The 24,431-nt window shown below is 46.2% G+C and overlaps 1 protein-coding gene across 1 annotated transcript in view; it reads left to right on the top strand.

Annotated features, from left to right (window-relative positions):
* hcn4 (hyperpolarization activated cyclic nucleotide-gated potassium channel 4) overlaps positions 1-24,431 on the top strand; it is a 274,698-nt gene that overhangs the window by 162,266 nt on the left and 88,001 nt on the right. Inside the window, exon 4 of the mRNA XM_078429699.1 lies at positions 19,841-20,059. Coding sequence (XP_078285825.1) covers positions 19,841-20,059 — 219 coding nt within the window. The remainder of the gene's footprint in view (positions 1-19,840; positions 20,060-24,431) is intronic.

The following is a 24,431-nucleotide window of genomic DNA, read 5'->3' on the forward strand; positions in this document are numbered from 1 at the left end:
CGAGGTGTACAAGATCATGAGGGGTCTAGATAAGGTAGATGGCGGGGAACTTCTTCCATTGGTGGAAGGTTCAACAACGAGGGGACATAGATACAGGGTAAGGGGAGGGAGGTTTCGGGGGGATGTGAGAAAGAACTTTTTCACCCAGAGGGTGGTTGGAGTCTGGAACTCACTGCCTGGGGTGGTGGTGGAGGCGGGAACACTCACAACGTTTAACAGGCATTTGGATGGGCACTTGAAATGCTACAACATTCAGGGCTACGGTCCAAATGCGGGAAAATGGGATTAAAATTAGACTGTGTTTGGTAACGGGCGGCACGGACACGATGGGCCGAAGGGCCTCTTTCTGTGCTGTAGGACTCTATGACTCTATGACATTAAGGGTCATTTACAGAAGCCCATTAACCTACAAACCTGCATGCCTTTCGGATGTGTTGTTATAGTTCCTGCCTCTACTACCTCCGAGTCTAGCGGCTTGTTCCATACACCCACCATCCTCTGTATGAAAACGCGGGCCCTCAGGTTCCCATTAAATCTTTCCCCACTCACCTTAAACCTATGGCTATGGAGTGCTTTGAGGTGTACAGAGATTGTGAAGTGTGTCTTAAAGGTCTAAGGTCATCATTTCACAAGGGAACGCCAACCTGGAGATATGCAACCTTGTCCTGATTTAGCTGTACTGTGTTTAATCTGGGAATCAGGGTTCGAACTAAGTCAAAAACAGAGCAGAATTATGCTGCCTGTCCTCCAGAGAAACCCATTCCATTACACAGCTATCCCAATCTGTTGTAATGTTGCATTTACACAGTGGGCAAATGATCAACATCCCACTGCACAGCTAGCGGCTGGTCCAAGTGGTTATGGATGGGAACGAGAAGATAGGTCACGTGTGGCGGCGCCTAACGGTTGCGGCTCGCTGACAGTCTGTTTGTCCTTTGTCCTTTTTTTGTTTGTGTGTTGGTGTGGGGGGGGTGTGGGGGGAAGTGGGGGAAATCTTTCTTTTTTTAGGTCTCTTCCTCGGGGCGAGGCTCGGCCGCGGGGCCTTCCATCGCCCGGCGCGGCTCAGCCGCGGGGCCTTCCATCGCCCGGCGCGGCTCGGCCGCGGGGCCTTCCATTGCCCGGTACGGCTCGGCCACGGGGCCTTCCATCACTCGGTACGGCCGCGGGACTTAACAGCGCTGGTGCGGCTCGGCCGCGGGGCCTTCAATCGCCCGGCGCGACGCGGCCGCGGGACTTTCCATCTCCTTGCGGGGGCTGTGCAGGTCGATCGCCTCGGTAGGGGTCGAGCTGTCTGTCCGTGGGAAGGGCATGGGGGAAGAGAGAGGAAGTTTTTTTGCCTCCATCACAGTGAGGGGGTGTTTGGAGTCACTGTGATGGATGTTTGTGTTGGGGTTCTGTGTCTTGTGTTTTTTTGTTTTTTGTACTGCTGGCAAAGTAATCTCGTTCGGTAAAACGAATGACAAATAAAGCTATTCTGTATTCTGTAAACTGCTGGAGTAACTCAGCGGGGCAGGCAGCATCTCTGGAGAGAAGGAGTGGGTGACGTTTCGGGTCAGGACCCTTCTTCAGACTCTAGTCAGGCGATACCAATGAGTCCCATTTTACATTCAGCAACATTGTGGAGACGGGAAGGAGATGACGGAATCTGAGGCAAACTCAACATGTCACCCGGCAGAAGGATAAATATTCAACGAAAAGAGAAGAGCCTTTAAAGATGGAACAAACACACTGGCTGGTGAGAGCGTGCATTACGATACTAAATGCAAGCAATTTAGTTTGGAATTGATTTTTTGCCGGAGCAGATGATTTGTTGTTATGTGGAGTCCTGGCTCAGGCAGTTGAGGGTGAGAGAGGCACTTCATGGAAAATAATATTTAGAATTGCCTATACCTGAAGTACTTACTGAAGCTGTTTCTATACAGTGGAGTTGCTGCACAATTGTCTTAGGACTTCTTGAGCTTGTTTGAGATATTCCTCTCTTGTCTTCGCGCAGTCAGTTTGCATCAGCCATTTCAAGAGACCAACATATTTGTTGCTAAATTGGTTTTCCACAAAGCCTTCTCGGGATGGGGCTGTAATGTGAAAGCCATCTGTAATCGCCTGTCGACGTGAATGGGACAACAACAGTAAATCCTCCTTTCAAGTGGGCAGCTATTCTGAGAGCAGACCGCCCGATAAAACACATGTGGCGAAGACAGACACAAAAAGCCGGAGCAACTCAGGCAGCATCTCCAGAGAAAATGAATAGGTGACATTCTGGGTCGAGACCCTTCTTCAGACTGAGGGGCAGGAGAAAGGGAAACGAGAGGGTTATAGACGGTGAAGCAGAGAAATACAGAACAAATGAATGAAAGGTATGCAAAGAAAGTAACGATGATACAGGAAACGGGCCACTGTTAGCTATGGGCTAGGTGCAAACGAGTTAGAGACAATGAGACTCAACAAGATGGCTTTGAAGCTGGAACAATGACTGTGGTTGGGGAGGGATGGAGAGAGAGGGGATGCAAGGGTTACTTGAAGTTAGAGTAATCTATATTCATACCGCTGGGTTGTAAGCTGCCCAAGCGAAATATGAGATGCTGTTCCATCAATTTGCATTTGGCCTCACACTAAACACTTAGAGTCATAGAGTGATACAGTGTGGCCCAACTTACCCGCACCAGCCAACATGTCAAAGCTACACCAGTCCCACCTGCCCACACCGACCAACATGTCAAAGCTACACCAGTCCCACCTGCCTGCATTTGGTCCATATCCCTCCAAACCTGTCCTATCGGGCACTTTCCCCTGCAACCGCACGAGATGCAACACCTGTCCCTTTACCTCCCCCCTCAACTCCATCCAAGGACCCAAACAGTCTTTCCAGGTGAGACAAAGGTTCACCTGCACCTCCTCCAACCTCATCTATTGCATCCGCTGCTCTAGATGTCAACTTATTTATATCGGGGAAACCAAGCGCAGGCTCGGCGATCGCTTCGCTGAACACCTGCGCTCGGTCCGCATTAACAAAACTGATCTCCCGGTGGCCCAGCACTTTAACTCCCCCTCCCATTCCCAGTCTGACCTTTCTGTCATGAGCCTCCTCCAGTGCCATAGTGAGGCCCGCCGGAAATTGGAGGAGCAGCACCTCATATTTCGCCTGGGCAGTTTGCAGCCCAGTGGTATGAACATCGACTTCTCCAACTTTAGATAGTTCCTCTGTCCCTCCCTTCCCCTCCTCCTTCCCAGATCTCCCTCTTTCTTCCTGTCTCCACCTATATCCTTCCTTTGTCCCGCCCCCCTGACATCAGTCTGAAGAAGGGTCTCGACCCGAAACGTCACCCATTCCTTCTCTCCCGAGATGCTGCCTGACCTGCTGAGTTACTCCAGCACTTTGTGAATAAATCGATTTGTACCAGCATCTGCAGTTATTTTCTTATACTATCCATGTACCTGTCTAACTGATTCTTAAACGTTGGGATAGTCCCTGCCTCAACTACCTCCTCTGGCAGCTTGTTCCACACACCCACCACCCTGTGTGTGAAAAAGTTACCCCTCAGATTCCTATTAAATCTTTTCCCCTTCACCTTAAACCTATGTCCTCTGGTCCTCGATTCCCCTACTCTGGGCAAGAGATTCTGTGCATCTACCCGATCTATTCCTCTCATGATTTTACACACCTTAATAAGATCACCCCTCATCCTCCTGTGCTCCAAGCAATAGAGTCCCAGCCTACTCAACTTCTCCCTGTAGCTCGGACTCTATAGTTAATCCTGGCAACACCCTCGTAAATCTTCTCCGTAGCCCTTCACTTGTGAAAGACTGAAACACTTGTGGCAGTCAGTTTTGTGGATTGAAGGTAGCTTGAGGCACACCTGAGAAAACACTGCCCCCTCTCATCTGTGACGTGGGAAGAAGGCAAATGTGGCAAGCACTGTGTGGGTGGTCTGTGGTGGGATGGGATAGGCTGAAGGAAAACTCAGCCTAAGGCAAATGAAGTCAAGAATGTTTTATTGCCATATGACCTGAAACAGAACAATGAAATTCTTACTTGTTGCAGCAGCACAACGGGTTTGTACAGGTAACAGCCAATAGATAATATCATGTAATATAATGTAATGTTGTATAATATAGTACAATACAATATCATATAATATAAAACAATATAATATAATATAATACAATGCAATGCAATATCATATAAAACAATATAATATAAAACAATATAATATAATATAATATAATATAATATAATATAATATAATATAATATAATATAATATAATATAATATAATATAATATAAAATAATATAATATAATGTAATACAATTTAATATAACATAACATAATTTAATATAAAATAATATAATATAATATAATATAATATAATATAATATAATATAATATAATATAATATAATATAATATAATATAATATAATATAATATAATATAATATAATATAATATAATATAATACAATTTAATATAATATAACATAACATAATATAATTTAATATAATATAATATAATATAATATAATATAATATAATATAATATAATATAATATAATATAATATAATATAATATAGTATAATATAATATAACATAATATAATATAATACAATATAATATAACATAACATAATATAAAATAATATAATATAATATAATATAATATAATATAATATAATATAATATAATATAATATAATATAATATAATATAATATAATATAATATAATATAATATAATATAATATAACAGAATATAATATAATACAATATAATATAATATAACATAACATAACATAACATAACATAACATAATATAATATAACATAACATAATATAATATAATATAATATAATATAAAATAATATAACATAATATAATATAATATAATATAATTTAATGTAATGTAATGTAATGTAATATAATATAATATAATATAATATTTATATAACATAATACAATACAATATAATATAATATAATACAATATAATACAATATAATATATAATATAATACAATATAGTATAATTAAATATAATATAACATAATGTACGCAAACAAATAAAAAAAGGTTCAATAAGTGAGAAACCGAGATATATTGCAATGACCAAGCAAAGGCCAAACTCCAACCAAGGTGGTGCAACCCAGGCAGTTCATAGTTCAGCGTTTCATTGGAGATGGTAGTGTTTAATGGCCTGATGGTTGTCGGGAAGAAGTTGTTCCTGAGCCTGGACGTTACAGTTTTCAGATTTTTCTGAAAAGGAGAAGATACAGTTTTCCTGTACCTTCTCCTCTATGGCAGGAGTGAAACGAGAGCGTGGCCAGGGTGGTGTGGGTCTCTGATGCCTAATTGAGGTAGCACATCGAGGTCATACCAACCCTCGGGAGAGTTTGCCATCTCGTGTTTGGTAAAATGAAGACACAGGAGTCAGGAATCCTGAGCAAAAATACAAAGTGCTGGAGGAACTCAGCGGGTCAGGCAGACAATGCTTCGGGTCGAGACCCTTCTTCAAGTTGGTTCAGCTTGAAACATCATCAGTCCGTTCCTATTGTTGGTTTCTTAAGGCTTTGTTTGGAGATATAGCGTAGAAGCAAGAAGTTCAGCTCACCGAGTCCACACTGACCAGCGAACACCCTTACACTATTTCTATCCTTCACACTAGGGACAATTTCCAGATGCCAATTAACCTACAATTAACTTTGGATTGTGGGAGGAAGCTTTGTGTCCTTTTGTTTAAACCAGTTTCTGAAGTTCCTTTTATTTTCAAAATGAGTACAAATTACTTGTTGGGAACAGTTACAAGTATATTCCAAGGGTGGAAGTTGGTAATTTTTAGTTTAGAGATATAGTGTGGAAACAGGCCCTCAGCCCACCGAGTCCACACTGACCAACAATCACCCGTACACTAATTCTATCCTACACACCAAGGACAATTTACAGAAGCCAATTAACCAACATGTCTTTACGATAGACAATAGACAATAGACAATAGACAATAGGTGCAGGAGGAGGCCATTCGGCCCTGCGAGCCAGCACCGTCATTCAATGTGATCATGGCTGATCATTCTCAATCAGTACCCCGTTCCTGCCTTCTCCCCATACCCCCTGACTCCGCTATCCTTAAGAGCTCTATCTAGCTCTCTCTTGAATGCATTCAGAGAATTGGCCTCCACTGCCTTCTGAGGCAGAGAATTCCACAGATTCACAACTCACTGACTGAAAAAGTTTTTCCTCATCTCAGTTCTAAATGGCCTACCCCTTATTCTTAAACTGTGGCCCCTTGTTCTGGACTCCCCCAACATTGGGAACATGTTTCCTGCCTCTAACGTGTCCAACCCCTTAATAATCTTATACGTTTCGATAAGATCTCCTCTCATCCTTCTAAATTCCAGTGTATACAAGCCTAGTCGCTCCAGTCTTTCAACATATGATGTGGGAAGAAACCAGAGCGCCCGGAGAAAACTCACGCAAGTCAAAGGGAGAACGTACAAACTCCGTACAGACAACACCCGTAGTCAGGATCGAACCTGGGTCTCTGGCTCTGTAAGGCAGCAACGCCACTGGTGTGCTACTGTGTCACCTGGGCGGCACAGTGGTGCAGCGGTAGAGTTGCTGCCTCACAGCGTCAGAGACCCCGGTTCGCTCCTGACTACGGGTGCTGTCTGTACGGAGTTTGTATGTTCCTCTCACCGCGTGTGTTTCATTTGGGAGATCCAGTTTCTTCCCACACTCCAAAGATGTAGACATTCCAACATCCCAATCTCCCCCTGTAGCTCAGACCTTCTAGTCCTGGCAACATCCTCGTGAATCTTCTTTGAACCTTTTCCAGCTTGAGTCAGGAGACGAGAATTTTCTTTCTCGGAGTGTTAGAAATCTACCCAAGATGTCTTGTACGCCTATTACTCATGTTACACACATTACTCTGTCCAGTCACTCTACACTTCCATCCCCCACAAGGATGGTCTCGAAGCCCTCCGTTTCTTCCTCGACCGTAGAACCAGCCAATCCCCATCGACCAACACTCTCCTCCGCCTAGCAGAGCTGGTTCTTACCCTCAACAACTTCTCCTTTGACTCCTCCCACTTCCTCCAAACCAGAGGCGTAGCTATGGGCACTCGCATGGGCCCTAGCTACGCCTGCCTCTTTGTCGGGTACGTCGAACAATCCCTGTTCCAGACGTACACTGGCCCCATCCCCGAACTCTACCTCCGCTACATCGACGACTGCATTGGTGCTACCTCTTGCACCCATGCAGAACTCACTGACTTTATACACTTCACCTCCAATTTCCATCCTGCCCTTAAATATACCTGGACTATCTCTGACATCTCCCTCCCGTTTCTGGACCTCACCATCTCCATCACAGGAGAAAAATTAGTGACGGACATTTATTACAAGCCCACCGACTCGCACAGCTATCTGGACTACACTTCTTCCCACCCGGTCCCCTGCAAAAAGTCTATCCCCTACTCCCAATTCCTCCGTCTACGCCGCATCTGTGCCCGGGATGAGGTGTTTCAGACTAGGGCTTCCGAGATGTCCTCGTTTTTCAGAAAACGGGGCTTCCCCTCCTCCATTATAGATGAGGCTCTCACTAGGGTCTCTTCTACATCCCGCAGCTCCACTCTTGCTCCCCATCCCCCCACTCGCAACAAGGACAGGATCCCCCTCGTTCTCACCTTCCACCCCACCAGCCAGCGGATCCAACATATCATCCACCAACATTTCCGTCACCTACAACAGGACCCCACCACTGGCCATATCTTCCCATCCCCTCCCCTCTCTGCATTCCGCAGAGACCGTTCCCTCCGCAACTCCCTGGTCCACTCGTCCCTTCCTACCCAAACCACCCTAACCCCGGGCACTTTCCCTTGCAACCGCACGAGATGCAACACCTGTCCCTTTACCTCCCCCCTCAACTCCATCAAAGGACCCAAACATTCTTTCCAGGTGAGACAGAGGTTCACCTGCACCTCCTCCAACCTCATCTATTGCATCCGCTGCTCTAGATGTCAACTCATCTATATCGGCGAAACCAAGCGCAGGCTCGGCGATCGCTTCGCTGAACACCTGCGCTCGGTCCGCATTAACGCCACTGATCTCCCGGTGGCCCAGCACTTCAACTCCCCCTCCCATTCCCAGTCTGACCTCTCTGTCATGGGCCTCCTCCAGTGCCATAGTGAGGCCCGCCGGAAATTGGAGGAGCAGCACCTCATATTTCGCCTGGGCAGTTTGCGGCCCGGTGGTATGAACGTTGACTTCTCCAACTTCAGATAGCTCCTCTGTCCCTCCCTTCCCCTCCTCCTTCCCAGATCTCCCTCTATCTTCCTGTCTCCACCTATATCCTTCCTTTGTCCCACCCCCGACATCAGTCTGAAGAAGGGTCTCGACCCGAAACGTCACCCATTCCTTCTCTCCCGAGATGCTGCCTGACCTGCTGAGTTACTCCAGCATTTTGTGAATAAATCGATTTAACCACCCCAGTTCTGTGGGGCATATAACAAGTGCCCAGTGCAATAATAGTTAAAACAAATTACTCGGGAATCATTCCTGTAGTCAGCTATTTTGAGGGCTACATTAACATAAAAGTGTTTTTTTTGTTAAGGTTTGTGATTGATTACTGCTCATCATGATGTTTGTATTTTCGGACTTTTCACCTCCACACTGTCATTTAGCAACTCCTACACACACTGGGCCTGACTTGTCCATTTTGGTGCATTAGTAGTTGGAAGGTCAGGGATGATGGCAGCCAAATTGCCATTAATTCAAAGTTGTAAATTATGCCTCTGGAGACAGCGCCTGTCCATAAGGTCATCAGGGATTGGAGTAGAATTAGGCCATTCGGCCCATCAAGTCTCCTCCGCCATTCAATCATTGTTAACTGTATGTTTGTGTTGTCATTTGTGAGCGGAGCACCAAGGCACATTCCTTGTATATGCACATACTTGGCCAATAAACAATAGACAATAGACAATAGAAAATAGACAATAGGTGCAGGAGGAGGCTATTCGGCCCTTCGAGCCAGCACCGCCATTCAATGTGATCATGGCTGATCATTACATGGCTGATCATAAACTTATTCATTCATTCATTCATTCATTCATACATTCATTCATTCATTCATTCATTCATTCATTCATTCATACATTCATTCATTCATTCATTCATTCATTCATTCATTCATTCATTCATTCATTCATTCATTCATGGCTGATCTATCTCTCCCTCTCAACCCCATTCTCTTGCCTTCTCCCCATAACCCCTGACACCCGCACTAATCAAGAATCTATCTATCACTGCCTTAAAAATATCCACTGACTTGGCCTCCACAGCCTTCTGTGGGAGCACTTTCTCAAGGGCAGTTGGGGACGAGGAATAAACGCTGGCTTCATCATCGAATCCTGCCAATGAATTGATGATAAAGAAATTAGATTGTCCTTGTAAAACAGAGCGTCGCTTGCCTTACCTGAGGCATGCCCAAAAGAAATCTACAGGGGGAAATAAAGACGATGACCAAAGTTGACAGTTCCATGGCCTGAGTGCTGATCGTATGTAAATCTGGCATTTAATCCCATAATTATTCCAAGGTATTGACCTTTATCTTGAATGTTATGTTAAGAAAAAGGCTAGGAAATTGCCTTCCGAACTTTGAACCTATGGCTGGAAAGTTTCGAAACGAAATAGCTGTGAGGCAAATGCATATTTCGTTCATTCAATCTGTGACTTCGTTTTAGTTTTTAGTTTTGGAGATACAGTGCGGAAACAGGCCCTTCGGCCCACCAAGTCCACACCGACCTGCGATCTCTGCACATTAACACCACCCTACACACACTAGGGACAATTTACACTTGTACCAAGCCAATTAACCACAAACCTTTTCTTCATTGGAGTGTGGGAGGAAACCGAAGATCTCGGGGAAAGCCCATGCAGGTCACGGGGAGAACGTACAAACTCCGTACAGACAAGCAACTGTAGTCAGGATCGAACCCGGGTCTCTTGCACTGCTATGCCACCCAAGTTAACATGAGCAAGAAGCAAATTAGCATCAAAGAGGCCGGTTTAGTTTTGTGCCAACAACCTTCATTCTACACTAGTGTTTTTTAAATTAATAAGAGGAATGTTAACGGTGCATACAACTTTCGCCTCTCAAGGGAACTTCAGTGGTAAAGATCATGGATTTAGTTAGTACATCTTGCTTAGCTCAAGTGAGTGACTACAATGACATCAAGACTGAAGGAGGGTTTCGACCCGAAACGTCACCCATTCCTTCTCTGCAGAGACGCTGCCTGTCCCACTCAATTACTCCAGCAGTTCGTGTACATCAACAGTCTATTGATCCCGCATGCAAGAGGTGCCATGTTCTGGTACGATTTACATTGGCATGGTGGCATTTGGATAAATTGGCAGAGTGATTAGTTACTGGACTAGGACATAGAGACCTGGCCCAGAGACTTGTGTTCCAATACTACCATAGCAATCTGGGTCGCACGGTGGCGCAGCGGTAGAGCTGCTGCCTTACAGCGCCAGAGACCCGGGTTCGATCCCGACTACAGGTGCTGTCTGTACAGAGTTTGTACGTTCTCCCCGTGACCTGTGTGGGTTTGCTCTGGTTTCTCCCACACTCCAAAGACGTGCAGGTTTGTAGGTTAATTGGCTTGTTAAAATTCTAAATTAGATTTAGATTTAGATTTAGAGATACAGCGCGGAAACAGGCCCTTCGGCCCACCGAGTCCGCGCCGCCCAGCGATCCCCGCACATTTACACTATCCTACACACACTAGGGACAATTTTTACATTTACCCAGTCAATTAACCTACATACCTGTACGTCTTAGAAACAAAGAAACATAGAAAATAGGTGCAGGAGTAGGCCATTCGGCCCTTCGAGCCTGCACCGCCATTCAATATGATCATGGCTGATCATCCAACTCAGTAACCTGTACCTGCCTTCTCTACATACCCCCTGATCCCTTTCGCCACAAGGGCCACATCTAACTCCCTCTTAAATATAGCCAATGAACTGGCCTCAACTACCCTCTGTGGCAGAGAATTCCACAGACTTACCACTCTCAGTGTGAAAAAAAACCTTTCTCATCTCGGTCCTAAAAGACTTCCCCCTTATCCTTAAACTGTGACCCCTTGTTCTGGACTTCCCCAACATCGGGAACAATCTTCCTACATCTAGCCTGTCCAACCCCTTAAGAATTTTGTACGTTTCTATAAGATCCCCCCTCAATCTTCTAAATTCCAGCGAGACTCTTTGGAGTGTGGGAGGAAACCGAAGATCTCGGAGAAAACCCATGCAGGTCACGGGGAGAACGTACAAACTCCGTACAGACGGCGCCCGTAGTCAGGATCGAACCTGAGTCTCCGGCGCTGCATTCGCTGTAAGGCAGCAACTCTACCGCTGCGCCACCGTGCCACCCCTAGTGTGTTAGTGTACGGGGATCGCTGGTCGGCGCGGACTCGGTGGGCCGAAGGGCCTGTTTCCGCGCTGTATCTCTAAACTAAACTAAACTAAACTAAAAAGTTCTATCAGCTCGACTAGCTGCCGCCCACACACTTACAGAATTTTTTTTTTTTTTTTCCCACTTTCAGCATTTTCAGCATTTCGGTATAGATAGGGTAGACAGCCAAAACCTTTTTCCCCAGGGTGGAAATGTCCAACACTAGAGGGCGTAGCTGTAAGGTGAGAAGGGGGAAGTTTAATGGAGATTCGTAGAGCACATTTGTTACACAGAGAGTGGTGGGGGCCTGGAACGTACTGCTGGGGTGGTAGTGGTAGTGGAGGCAGATACTATTGTGGCATCTAAGCTTTTAGAAAGACACATGGAAATGTAGGGTTACGGATCATGTACAGGCAGATGAGATCAGTTTAACTTAGCATCATGTTCAGCACAAACATTGTGGGCTGAAGGGCCTGTTCATGTGCTGTACTGTTCTACGTAGACACAAAATGCTGGAGTAACTCAGCGGGTCAGGCAGCATCTCGGGAGAGAAGGAATGTGTGACGTTTCAGGTCGAGACCCTTATTTAGTCTGAAGAAGGGTCTCGACCAGAAATGTCACCCATTCCTTCTCTCCTGAGATGCTGCCTGACCCGCTGAGTTACTCCAGCATTTTATGTCTACATTCGATTTAAACCAGCATCTGCAGGGGGTTTTTTCTACTGTACTGTTCTATGTTCTATTTCTGCTCTTAGTTCAGATTTCCAGCATCTGAGTGGTTTTAGCTTGTGGACATGTAAGGTATGTTCTTTGGAACTGTCTGAAGAAGGGGCTCGACCCGAAACGTCACCCATTCCTTCTCTCCCGAGATGCTGCCTGACCTGCTGAGTTACTCCAGCATTTTGTGAATAAATACCTTCGATTTGTACCAGCATCTGCAGTTATTTTCTTATACCATGGTATGTTCTTTGTACATATGGACCATTTCATACAATGGTGATGATTGTTGACCTTCCAGTGTTTGAGACATTCCACAATATCCTCTTTACATGAGTTGAGTGCAGTGCTCACCTTATTAAGGACATCTTAGGGCTTTACTAGACCAAGTGGACCCGTTGGGCCCAAACCTCTCCTGCATTGGTGCAGCACCCTCTCCTCACCCTCTCCCCCTCCCCTCCTCCTTCCTCCCTCCTCCCTCCTCCCTCCTCCCCCTCCCCTTTCATCCCCTTCCCTTTCATCCCCTCCCCTCTCCCTTCCCCTCCCCCCCACTCTCCCCGCCCCTTCCCTCCATCACCCTCAACCCCCTCTTATCCTCCCTCCTCCCTCCACCCCCTCCCTCCCTCCATCCCTCTCCCTCCCGCATCCCTCCCTAGGAGATAGATTTAAACTTTATAACGTGAATAACTAAAAATATAACCCATTTCAATGAAACGTCTTCCATTAGCACCAAAGGGACGACGGTGAGTAAGGTGGGCCTAAAATTGTCGCGCTATCGTGCACCGTTTTGGCTGCAGTTCAGGAACAAACAAACAAACAAACGTGAGTTTTAGTGTATAGATAGTTGCATGAATAATGCTGTGTAGGATGCTACTGTAGTGGTGTGATTTGTCACTAATCAGTGGCGTATTTCTAGGCTTCATTCATTTCTGAAGCACCTTAAACTCCCAATAACAATACACAACAGCATTTAAAAGACACTTGGACAAGTACATTGATAGGGAAGATCTGGAGGGATATGGGCCAATCGCAGGCACCAAGATAGACAGGGTGCTGGAGTAACTCAACGGGTCAGGCAGCATCTCTGGAGATCACGGACAAGCAACATCTCAGATCGGAACCTCCAGGATTCCAAGTAGGATTCCACCAGGTGCTTCGAAGTTCCTCCAGAGTTCCTTATCGAAGCTCGAAGCAGGGAACTGCAGATGCTGGTTTACACAAAAGGATCAAAGTGCTGGAGTAACTCAGCGGTTCAGGCAGCATCACTGGAGAACACTCTTTAGAAGGACAATTTCATTTGATCGGTTACATGAATGATTATTTACTAGAGTCACACAGCACAGAAACAGACTCTTCAGCCCAGCACGTCCCTGCTGATCAACATGCCTCATCTAACTAAGCTGGTCCCATTTGCCCGCGTTTGGTCCATATTCCTCTAAACCTCAACAGGGCGAAGAAGGGTCTCGACCCGAAACGTCACCCATTCCTTCTCTCCCGAGATGCTGCCTGACCTGCTGAGTTACTCCAGCATTTTGTGAATAAATACCTTCGATTTGAACCAGCATCTGCAATTATTTTCTTATACTATCTATGTTCTCAAGTAGCCTGACCCATTGAGTTATTCCAGCACATTGTATCTTTGGTATAAAACAACATATGCAATTCCCTCTCATTACATTTTAACTGCGTTACTGCAGTCGCTTCAGAGTATTCCTACTTTGAAGAATTTCTTCTCTCTCCAACGAGAGTCTGAAGAAGGGTCTCGACCCGAAACACCGCCTATCCATTCTCTCCAGAGATGCTGCCTGACCCACTGAGTGACTCCAGCATTTTGTGTCTAACTTTGGTATAAACCAGCATCTGTAGTTCCTTTTTATTACATTCCATCTGAATTGTTCCTATCCATATCTATCATATCATATCATATCATATATATACAGCCGGAAACAGGCCTTTTCGACCCACCAAGTCCGTGCCGCCCAGTGATCCCCGTACATTAACACTATCCTACACCCACTAGGGACAATTTTTACATTTACCCAGCCAATTAACCTACATACCTGTACGTCTTTGGAGTCTAGTGACGCTGATTTGAACTGGGGGTTCTTCATTGCACTGCAGATGCTGGTATACACTGAAGATAGACACAAAATGCTGGAGTAACTCAACGGGACAGGCAGCATCTCTGGAAATGGGTGACGTTTTGGGTCGAGACCCTTCTTCGGACTTCATTGTTGATCTCAGCACATGGGGACTAGTCCAGTAATTTAACCATATTGCTACCCCTGCAGCTAACAAGATTTCATTTGAAGATAGACTCAAAATGCTGGAGTAACTCAGCGGGACAGGCAGCATCTCTGGAGAGAAGGAATGGGTGACGGTTCGGGTCGATTCCCTTCTTCAGACTGATGTTTATTTTTAAAAAAATTTTTTAATGTTTATTTTTTAATTTTTAATTTAATTAATTACAGTACATATAACAACAACAGTAAACCCCATCCCTCCCCTTCCCTACATAATCATGAAAACAAACAAAAACAAACAAATAAATAAATAAAAATGAATTTAAAAAAAAAAACATAACTACAATGTGACAAAAAAGACAAAAACACAAAAACATGAGGCAAGGTCATTTTCACAAGTCAAGTATTTCAGTATTTTCACTGCTGGATTCAAAGAAGGTACAAAAGCCTGTGGCATTGAGGGGATCGTTTTACTTGTCCTTAATATGCTGCAGCACTGGGTTCCATATGTTGAAGAACTTTTGATGCTTGCCAGACAATTCATATCTCAACCTCTCTACGTGTAAGATGCCCATTAATTCTCTTAACCAAGTCTCAGACTGGTGTTTATTTTTGCATCATCCGTAGCGCGTGATCATTACTGGCTGAGGGCCTTGCTATCTCCTTCCATCAATGAGTTGGCGTTGCGGATCAGAGTACAGGAGACCTGGGTTGAGTGTTCCAATCCTATCAAGGCAGCCAAGGGAGTTCACATTCAGATAATGGAATAAATCTGCAATTTTAAAACGCTGGAATCAGTCACAATGACCGTGAAATGACTTGATTATTGTAAAAACCCATCTGCCGTCCTTCCTTCTGTCCTCCAGTAGGAAACCTGCCATGCTTGTTTAGTCTGCAACGCAAGTCGATTTATGAGGATGTTGCCAGGACTAGAGGGTGTGAGCTACAGGGAGAGGTTGAACAGGCTGGGTCTCTATTCCTTGGAGCGAAAGAGGATGGGGGGTGATCTTATAGAGGTGTATAAAATCACGAGAGGAATAGATCGGGTAGATGCACAGAATAATAGGTGAATCGAGGACCAGAGGACATAAGTTCAAGGTGAAGGGGAAAAGGTTTAATAGGAATCCGAGGGGTAACTTTTTCACACAAAAAAAAGAGTGCATTGAACAAAAATGTGTGGGTGTATGGAATAAGCTGCCGGAGGAGGTAATTGAGGCAGATACTATCACAACATGAATGAATGAATGAATGAATGAATGAATGAATGAATGAATGAATGAATAAGTTTATTGGCCAAGTATGTGCATATACAAGGAATGTGCCTTGGTGCTCCGCTCACAAATGACAACACAAACATACAGTTAACAATTAAGAATAAAGCATCAAAACAATAAGAATTTAAGTAACATTCAGACAGATACATGGATACGCTAGGTTTAGAAGCTTATGGGCCAAAAGCAGGCAGGTTGGACTAGTGTAGATGGAGCATGTTGGTTGGCATGGGCCAGTGGAGCAAGAGGGCCTGTTTCTATGTCCTTGTGAACTCTAAGACTCTACGATCTACACCGATCAGCCAAAACATTATGACCACTGACAGGCGAAATGAATAACATTGGTTATCTTGTTACAATGGCACCTGTCAAAGGGTGGGATATATTAGGCAGCACGTGAACAGTCAGTTCTTGAAGTTGATGTGTTGGATGCAGGAGAAATGGGCAGGAGTAAAGACCTGAGCGACTTTGACAAGGGCCAAATTGTCACGGCCAGACGACTGGGTCAGAGCATCTCTGAAACGACAAGGCTTGTGGGGTGCTCCCGGTCAGCAGTGGTGAGTACCTACCGACAGTGGTCCGAGGAGGGACAAACCACAAACCGGTGACAGACAGGGTGTTGGGCGCCCAAGGCTCATCGATGCGCGAGGGCAACGAAGGCTATCCCGTCTGGTCCGAACCGACAGAAGGTCGACTGTGGCACAAGTCACAGAAAATTGTAATGGCGGTCACGGGAGGAATGTGTCACAATACACAGTGCATCGCACCCTGCTGCGTATGGGGCTGCACACGGAGGACCAACAGCATATTAAGCAGGTGGTCATAATGTTTTGGCTCATCAGGTCAGAATGTTTTGGCTGATTGGCGTATACGTTAAGGGAAATTTGTAATGGTTAATTAATTACTCAATGTGCACACTTTTTGGATATGTGGGGAAACTGAAGCACCTGGAGGAATCCTACTTGGTCACAGGGAAAACGTATAGACTCCACACAATGCCTGGGTTGAACCTGTGTCTCTGGATCTGTGAGGCAGCAGCTCTACCAGCTGCACCACTGTGCTTCAGCCTGCCGCTGAACCCCAAAATGTATTGGCACCGTGAATGAGCGCAGGATTGGGACAGAAGGAAAATCATATGTTGAAAGACTGGAGCGACTAGGCTTGTATACACTGGAATTTAGAAGGACGAGAGGAGATCTTATCGAAACGTATAAGATTATTAAGGGGTTGGACACGTTAGAGGCAGGAAACATGTTCCCAATGTTGGGGGAGTCCAGAACAAGGGGCCACAGTTTAAGAATAAGGGGTAGGCCATTTAGAACTGAGATGAGGAAAAACTTTTTCAGTCAGAGAGTTGTGAATCTGTGGAATTCTCTGCCTCAGAAGGCAGTGGAGGCCAATTCTCTGAATGCATTCAAGAGAGAGCTAGATAGAGCTCTTAAGGATAGCGGAATCAGGGGGTATGGGGAGAAGGCAGGAACGGGGTACTGATTGAGAATGATCAGCCATGATCACATTGAATGGCAGTGCTGGCTCGAAGGGCCGAATAGCCTCCTCCTGCACCTATTGTCTATTGTCTATTGTCTATAAAACAAAAGTTACAACATAATTACTTATTCTCGTAAATATTCTCATTGCACTGACCATCTTTTTTCGTGTCCGTCGTCCATGTTCCAAATGTTATACCACTTGTCATCGTCCGTCCTATAAAGGGCACAAGCTTCCAGCGACAATCAGTGGGAGCCATCACTTGTACAGTAGACGATGGTGGTAGCAGAATTAGCTCAGGAAACTTCCAGTTTCCAGCCCTGCCACGTGTCGCTTCTGCTACGGGGCCTACCTGACCACAGTAACATGGAATGGGTAGGAAGCAACTGAGGACGATGGTTTAAACCGAAGATAGACACAAAATGCTGGAGTAACTCAGCGGGACAGGCGGCATCTCTGGCCAGTAGACAATAGACAATAGGTGCAGGAGGAGGCCATTCGGCCCTTCGAGCCAGCACCACCATTCAATGTGATCATGGCTGATCATTCACAATCAGTACCCCGTTCCTGCCTTCTCCCCATACCCCCTGACTCCGCTATCCTTAATATCTCTATCTAGCTCTCTCTTGAATGCATTCAGAGAATTGGCCTCCACAGCCTTCTGAGGCAGTGAATTCCACAGATTCACAACTCTTTGACTGAAAAAGGTTTTTCCTCATCTCCGTTCTAAATGGCCTACCCCTTATTCTTAAACTGTGGCCCTTGGTTCTGGACTCCCCCAACATTGGGAACATGTTTCCTGCCTCTAACGTGCCCAATCCCTTAATAATCTTACATGTTTCGATAAGATCCCCTCTCATCCTTCTAAAGATGAGACCCGAAACGCCACCTGTTCCTTCTCTCCAGAGATGCCGCCTGTCCCGCTGAGTTACTCCAGCATTTTGTGTGTAACATGGAATGGCACATTGTCCCACCCTCCCCACCACATAATAGAGGGATGATTAAAGCCTCTTTGAGTCTATTTGGAGGATTTATAGATGAACACTGATCTGCCATCTGTTTGGGACAAGTCGGCCAATTTATTGGACCAGCAAGCAGCGTTCCGGATCGTTGATTCAGAGATATGAGTTTGAATCCCACACTAATCAAATATATCTGGATTTTTAATAAGGCATAGACATATTAACTATGAAACCACTGGGTTGTTGTAAAAACTTATTAGGTTCACTAGTAAGGTTGCCAACTGTCCCATATTAGCCGGGACATCCTGTATTTTGGGCTAAATTGGTATGTCCCGTATGGGACCGCCCTTGTCCCGTATTAGGCCCGGGGGGCGCTGTTGGCCCGGACGTTGTAGGCCCGGATGCTGTAGGTCCGGACACTGTAGGTCCAGACACTGTAGGCCCGGACACTGTGGGCCCGGACACTGTAGGCCCGGATGCTGTAGGCCCGGATGCTGTTGGCCCGGACGCTGTAGGCCCGGATGCTGTAGGTCCGGACTCTGTAGGCCCGGACACTGTAGCCCCGGGGCCACTGTAGTCCCGGACACTGTAGGCCCGGACACTGTGGGCCCGGACACTGTAGGCCCGGACACTGTAGGCCCGAACACTGTAGGCCCGGACACTGTAGCCCCGGGGCCGCTGTAGTCCCGGACACTGTAGGTCTGGACACTGTGGGCCCGGACACTGTAGGCCCGGACACTGTAGCCCCGGGGCCACTGTAGTCCCGGACACTGTAGGCCCGGACACTGTAGGCCCGGACACTGTAGGCCCGGACACTGTAGGCCCGGACACTGTAGGCCCGGACACTGTAGGCCCGCACACTGTAGGTCCGGACACTGTAGGCCCGGACACTGTAAGCCCGGACACTGTAGGTCCGGAGGCCCGGGCGCCGCCTTGCGGAGGTTGCGTGGCAACCCGTCTCCCGGCCCGGCGGCCGCCATTGGTGGGGCGGGAGCATATGGCCGCTGGCTGGGTGAGGTCACGTGGGGCGCGGGGCGGCGACGTCACCTTTTGTCCCTTATTTGGGAGTGAGGAAGTTGGCAACCCTATTCACTAGGGTTGTTCAGCGAATGAACTCTACTGTCCTTCCACAGTAGATGTGACTGTACACCCACCAACATTGTTGAACCTTCAGTTTAGATTTAGTTTAGAGATACAGCATGGAAACAGGCCCTTCGGCCCACTGAGTCCATGCCGACCATCAATCACTCGTTCATACTAGTTCTACTTCATCCCACTTTCTCATCTACTCCCTATGCACGAGGAGGTATTCATTCACAAAACGCTGGAGTAACTCAGCAGGTCAGGCAGCATCTCAGGAGAGAAGGAATAGGTCGAGACCCTTCTTCGGACTCTCTGAGAGCTTTGGCTCTCCCTATGCACTAGGGGATATTTATAGAGGGCAAATGAACCTGCAAACCCACAGGTCTTTGGAATGTGGGAGGAAACCGGAGCACCCGGAGGAAACCCACGCGACCACAGGAGGAAAGTGCAAGCTCCACACAGACAGTACCCGAGGTCAGGATCGAACACGGGGCTCTGGCGTTGAGGCAGAGGCTCTAACAGCTGTGCCACTGTGCTGCTGAACGGTTGTGGGACATGTAGGGATGGACTTTAATTGTTGGCACTCCTCATGCCGTGCCATTGAGTAAGACTGTTAACACTGCGGTCTGATGTCTTTCACAGGATGACTCCTGGTCGAAGCAATATTCGTACGCACTGTTCAAAGCCATGAGCCACATGCTGTGCATCGGCTATGGGCAGCAAGCGCCAGTCGGCATGTCTGACGTGTGGTTGACCATGCTCAGTATGATCGTCGGAGCTACCTGCTACGCCATGTTCATCGGCCACGCCACCGCTCTCATCCAGTCTCTGGACTCCTCACGCAGGCAGTATCAGGAGAAGGTAAGATCACGGCGAAACATCGGTTCATAGTAGGAACCTTCAGTGTCGAGATACAGCATGGAGACAAGTCCTTCTGCGCACCCTCATTGACGACATTCAAAAAATCATCCACGCATTCATTTCCTCCCGCCTAGACTACTGCAACTCCCTATACACTGGGATCAGCCAATCATCCCTGTCCCACCTGCAATTGGTCCAAACCGCCGCAGCGTGACTCCTGACGGGTACCCGCAAAAGGGACCACATCACCCCGATTCTGGCCTCTCTCCACTGGCTCCCAGTACGGTACAGAATCAACTTCAAGCTCCTCCTATTCACATACAAAGCCCTAAATGGGCTTGCCCCCCCCCCCCCCCATATCAAAAATCTTCTAACCCACCACTCTATCTCCAGGTCCCTCAGGTCGGCCGACTTGGGGCTACTCACTATCCCGCGGTCTAGGCTTAAGCTCAGGGGTGACCGCGCTTTTGCGGTTGCAGCTCCTAGACTGTGGAACAGCATCCCTCTCCCCATCAGAACTTCCCCCTCCATCGACTCCTTTAAGTCCAGGCTCAAAACCTATTTCTACTCCCTAGCGTTTGAGGCCCTCTGAGGGGGCGCTGTGAACTGTTTATGTATGTGCTGTTATGTTTGTGTGCCATTGTATGTTCGTTCTTAGTACCTGAACTGATGTACAGCACTTTGGTCAACGTGGGTTGTTTTTAAATGTGCTGTACAAATAAAATTGACTTGACCGTCCAGTCATCACCTATTAAGACTAATTTTGTTTAATTTAGACTAGTTTAATTTAGATTAGTTTACCTTAGCTTAGCTTAGCTTAGCTTATCTTAGCTTAGTCTCCTCGTTGGGATCCAACTTGGATTTCAGATTCTGTCTGAAGAAAGGTCTTGAACCAAAATGTCACCTATCCATGTTCTCCAGTGATGTTGCCTGACCCATTTGAGTTACTCCAGCAATTTGTGTCCTTTGGTTTGGTTTAGTATAGTTTAGTTTAGTTTAGTTTAGTTTAGTTTAGTTTAGTTTAGTTTAGTTTAGTTTAGTTTAGTTTAGATTAGGTAGGAGATACTGAATGGTAACTTTGGCATAGAGTCCACACTGGTCATTGATCACCCGTTAACACTAGTTCTATGTTAATCCAATTACTCAACTACCCCTCACACACTAAGGGCAATTTACTAGAGGGCCAATCGACATACAGTAGGAAGCCCGCACATCCTTGGGATGCGGGAGGAAACCGGAGCACCCGGAGAAAACACATGCTGTCACAAGGAGAACTTGCAAACTCCACACAGAACGCACCCAAGGTCAGGATCGAACCTGGGTCTCTGACACTCCGTGACGGCCGTTCTACCAGCTGTACCATTGTGCCACCCTTCTCTGCAACTCTTGCCCCCTTCAGAATCCTAACGCTTTAAGAACATCATCAGGATTTAACCCAGGTCTCTGATGCTGCCTGGCACAAACCTTGTTATTGTTACTATTACAATGTCTAGAGGACATTTGGACAGCTAGATGAACAGAAACATTTTAGATGAACGCGGGCCAAACAGTCAAATGAAATATGTGTAGGAAGGAACTGCAGATGCTGGTATGCACCGAACATAGACACAAAGCGCTGGAGTAACTCAGCGGGTCAGGCAGCATCTCTGGAGAGAAGGAACATATAAGATTATTAAGGGGTTGGACACGTTAGAGGCAGGAAACATGTTCCCAATGTTGGGGGAGTCCAGAACCAGGGGCCGCAGTTTAAGAATAAGGGGTAGGCCATTTAGAACGGAGATGAGGAAAAACTTTTTCAGTCAGAGAGTTGTGAATCTGTGGAATTCTCTGCCTCAGAAGGCAGTGGAGGCCAATTCTCTGAATGCATTCAAGAGAGCTAGATAGAGCTCTTAAGGATAGCGGAGTCAGGGGGTATGGGGAGAAGGCAGGAACAGGGTACTGATTGAGAATGATCAGCCATGATCACATTGAATGGCAGTGGAGGCCAATTCTCTGAATGCATTCAAGAGAGAGCTAGATAGAGCTCTTAAGGATAGCGGAGTCAGGGGGTATGGGGAGAAGGCAGGAATGGGTGAATGGGCGACGTTTCGACTCTCAGTCTGAAGAAGGGTCTTGACCCGAAATGTCACCCATTCCTCCTCTCCAGAGACGCTGCCTAACCCGCTGAGTTATTCCAGCACTTTGTGACTATCTCAGGCAAATTAAATAGTTTGGATAGACATGTTGGTGGGCATGAAAGTGTTGGACCTGTTTCTCTGCTGTGTATAACTCCATGACTGTATTCATACTGAATAGCAAGACTCTGCTCCTAAACCTGATACTGATGCTGTCAGCTTTACTTGCAGAACGTATTCCGGATTCAATATCGTGTAAAAGCGCGATGCACAATAGGGACTTGGGAGTGAATACCATGCTGTAATCTAATCAAGGGTTCCATTATTGTCAGGAGCTGTGAGAATGTTTGGGCATGTCTCCTCAACTCAGAGATTATGTTCTTTTTAAATTGCTTCAGGTTATCTGTGCCAAACACAACACTGCCCATTCAATGGAAAGATGCTGTTGTTTCATGTTTTCTGAATTCATTTGTGTTCCAATGTGTTCAGTATTGTTGATGCTCGGTGGTGTTCTGAGGGCCTAATCATTTCAGTGATCTTTACTAGAATTGATCCAGCGATTGAGGACCTCTGAAGGAAGGTTAGACTGGAGAAGGTAGGCACAAAATGCTGGAATAACTCAGCGGGTCAGGCAGCATCTCGGGAGAAAAGGAATGGGTGATGTTTCGGGTCGAGACCCTTCTTCAGACCCGAAACATCACCCATTCCTTCTCTCCAGAGATGCTGCCTGACCTGCTGAGCCACTCCAGCATTTTGTGTCTACCTTTGTTTTATACCAGCATCTGCAGTTTCATTCCTACACATTAGACTGAGAAGTTGGGGCTATTTTCCTTGGAGCAACGTAAAATTGGGAGGTGTGTGCAAGAAGGAAATGCTGATTTACATAGAAACATAGAAACATAGAAAATAGGTGCAGGAGTAGCCATTCGGCCCTTCGAGCCTGCACCGCCATTCAATATGATCATGGCTGATCATCCAGCTCAGTAACCTGTACCTGCCTTCTCTCCATACCCCCTGATCCCTTTAGCCACAAGGGCCACACTGAAGATAGACACAAAATGCTGGAGTAACTCAGCATCTCTGGACAACGTTTTCTCCAGAGATGCTGCCTGACCCGCTGAGTTACTCCAGCAACAAGGTTGAGAGGAAGTTTGACGTATGTTGTTTACGTTGACAAGGAGTTCAGTTCCCATTGGAAAATCAGTCAGTAACAGGGTGGCATGGTGGCACAGCAGTAGAGTAGCTGCCTTACAGTGCCAGAGACCTGGGTTCGATCCTGACTACGGGTGCTGTCCGTACGAAGTTTGTACGTTCTGTCCGTGACCGCGTGGGTTTTCTCCGGGAGCTCCGGTTTCCTCCAACACTCCAAAGACGTACAGGTTTGCTGGTTAACTGGCTTCTCTAAATTGCAAATTGTCCCTCGTGTGTGCAGGATAGAATTGGTGTATGGGCTGATTGCAGGTCGGCACGGACTCGGTGGGCCGAAGGGCTTGTTTCCATGCTGTGTGGCTAAAGTCTAACATCTAAAAAAAATGAGCACTAATTTGAAATTTCGGGCGATAGACACAAAGTAGGTTAGTTTAGTTTTGTTTAGAGATATGGCCCAGGCCCTTCGGCCCACCTAGTCCGCACCGACCAGCGATCCCTTAGATGTGAAGAGGTGTTTTTGTTTGCTCGGAGATTAGGTAAGGTGTGGAACTCACTCTTTGTGTGAAGGGACCAAAATCATTCAGAGCCTTCAATGAGCAGTGAGGCATTTGAGATAAAGTAAGTTGCAAGACTGTGGGGAAACTATGTTGGGATTGCCCTGCTAGGAGCTAGCACACAGTTGATGGACCGAATGACCTCCAGCTGGACGATTCCACAGATATTTGCTTAGAAAATTAGTTATGGAGAATTCTATGGCTGCTTCTTATAAAAGATTAGACAGCAAGAATTAAAATCAGCATTATTAATGTTGGTGCCACATTCAACAATTGACAATGATTAGAATAATTTGCATTTATATAGCACGTTTAATGCCAAAAGTGACAAAAATAGACATTTATAGCAAGCTACAGAAGTCGTCTTAGAACATAGAAAATAGATCAGTATAACATAGAAACAGGCCTTTCGGCCCACAGTACTTGTGCTGAAACTGATGCCAAGATAAACTAGTCTCATCCCTAACCCCGGGCACTTTCCCTTGCAACCGCACGAGATGCAACACCTGTCCCTTTACCTCCCCCCTCAACTACCCTAACCCCGGGCACTTTCCC

The sequence above is a fragment of the Rhinoraja longicauda genome, chromosome 38, assembly GCF_053455715.1.
Source record: "Rhinoraja longicauda isolate Sanriku21f chromosome 38, sRhiLon1.1, whole genome shotgun sequence".
Taxonomy (NCBI): Eukaryota; Metazoa; Chordata; class Chondrichthyes; order Rajiformes; family Arhynchobatidae; genus Rhinoraja; species Rhinoraja longicauda.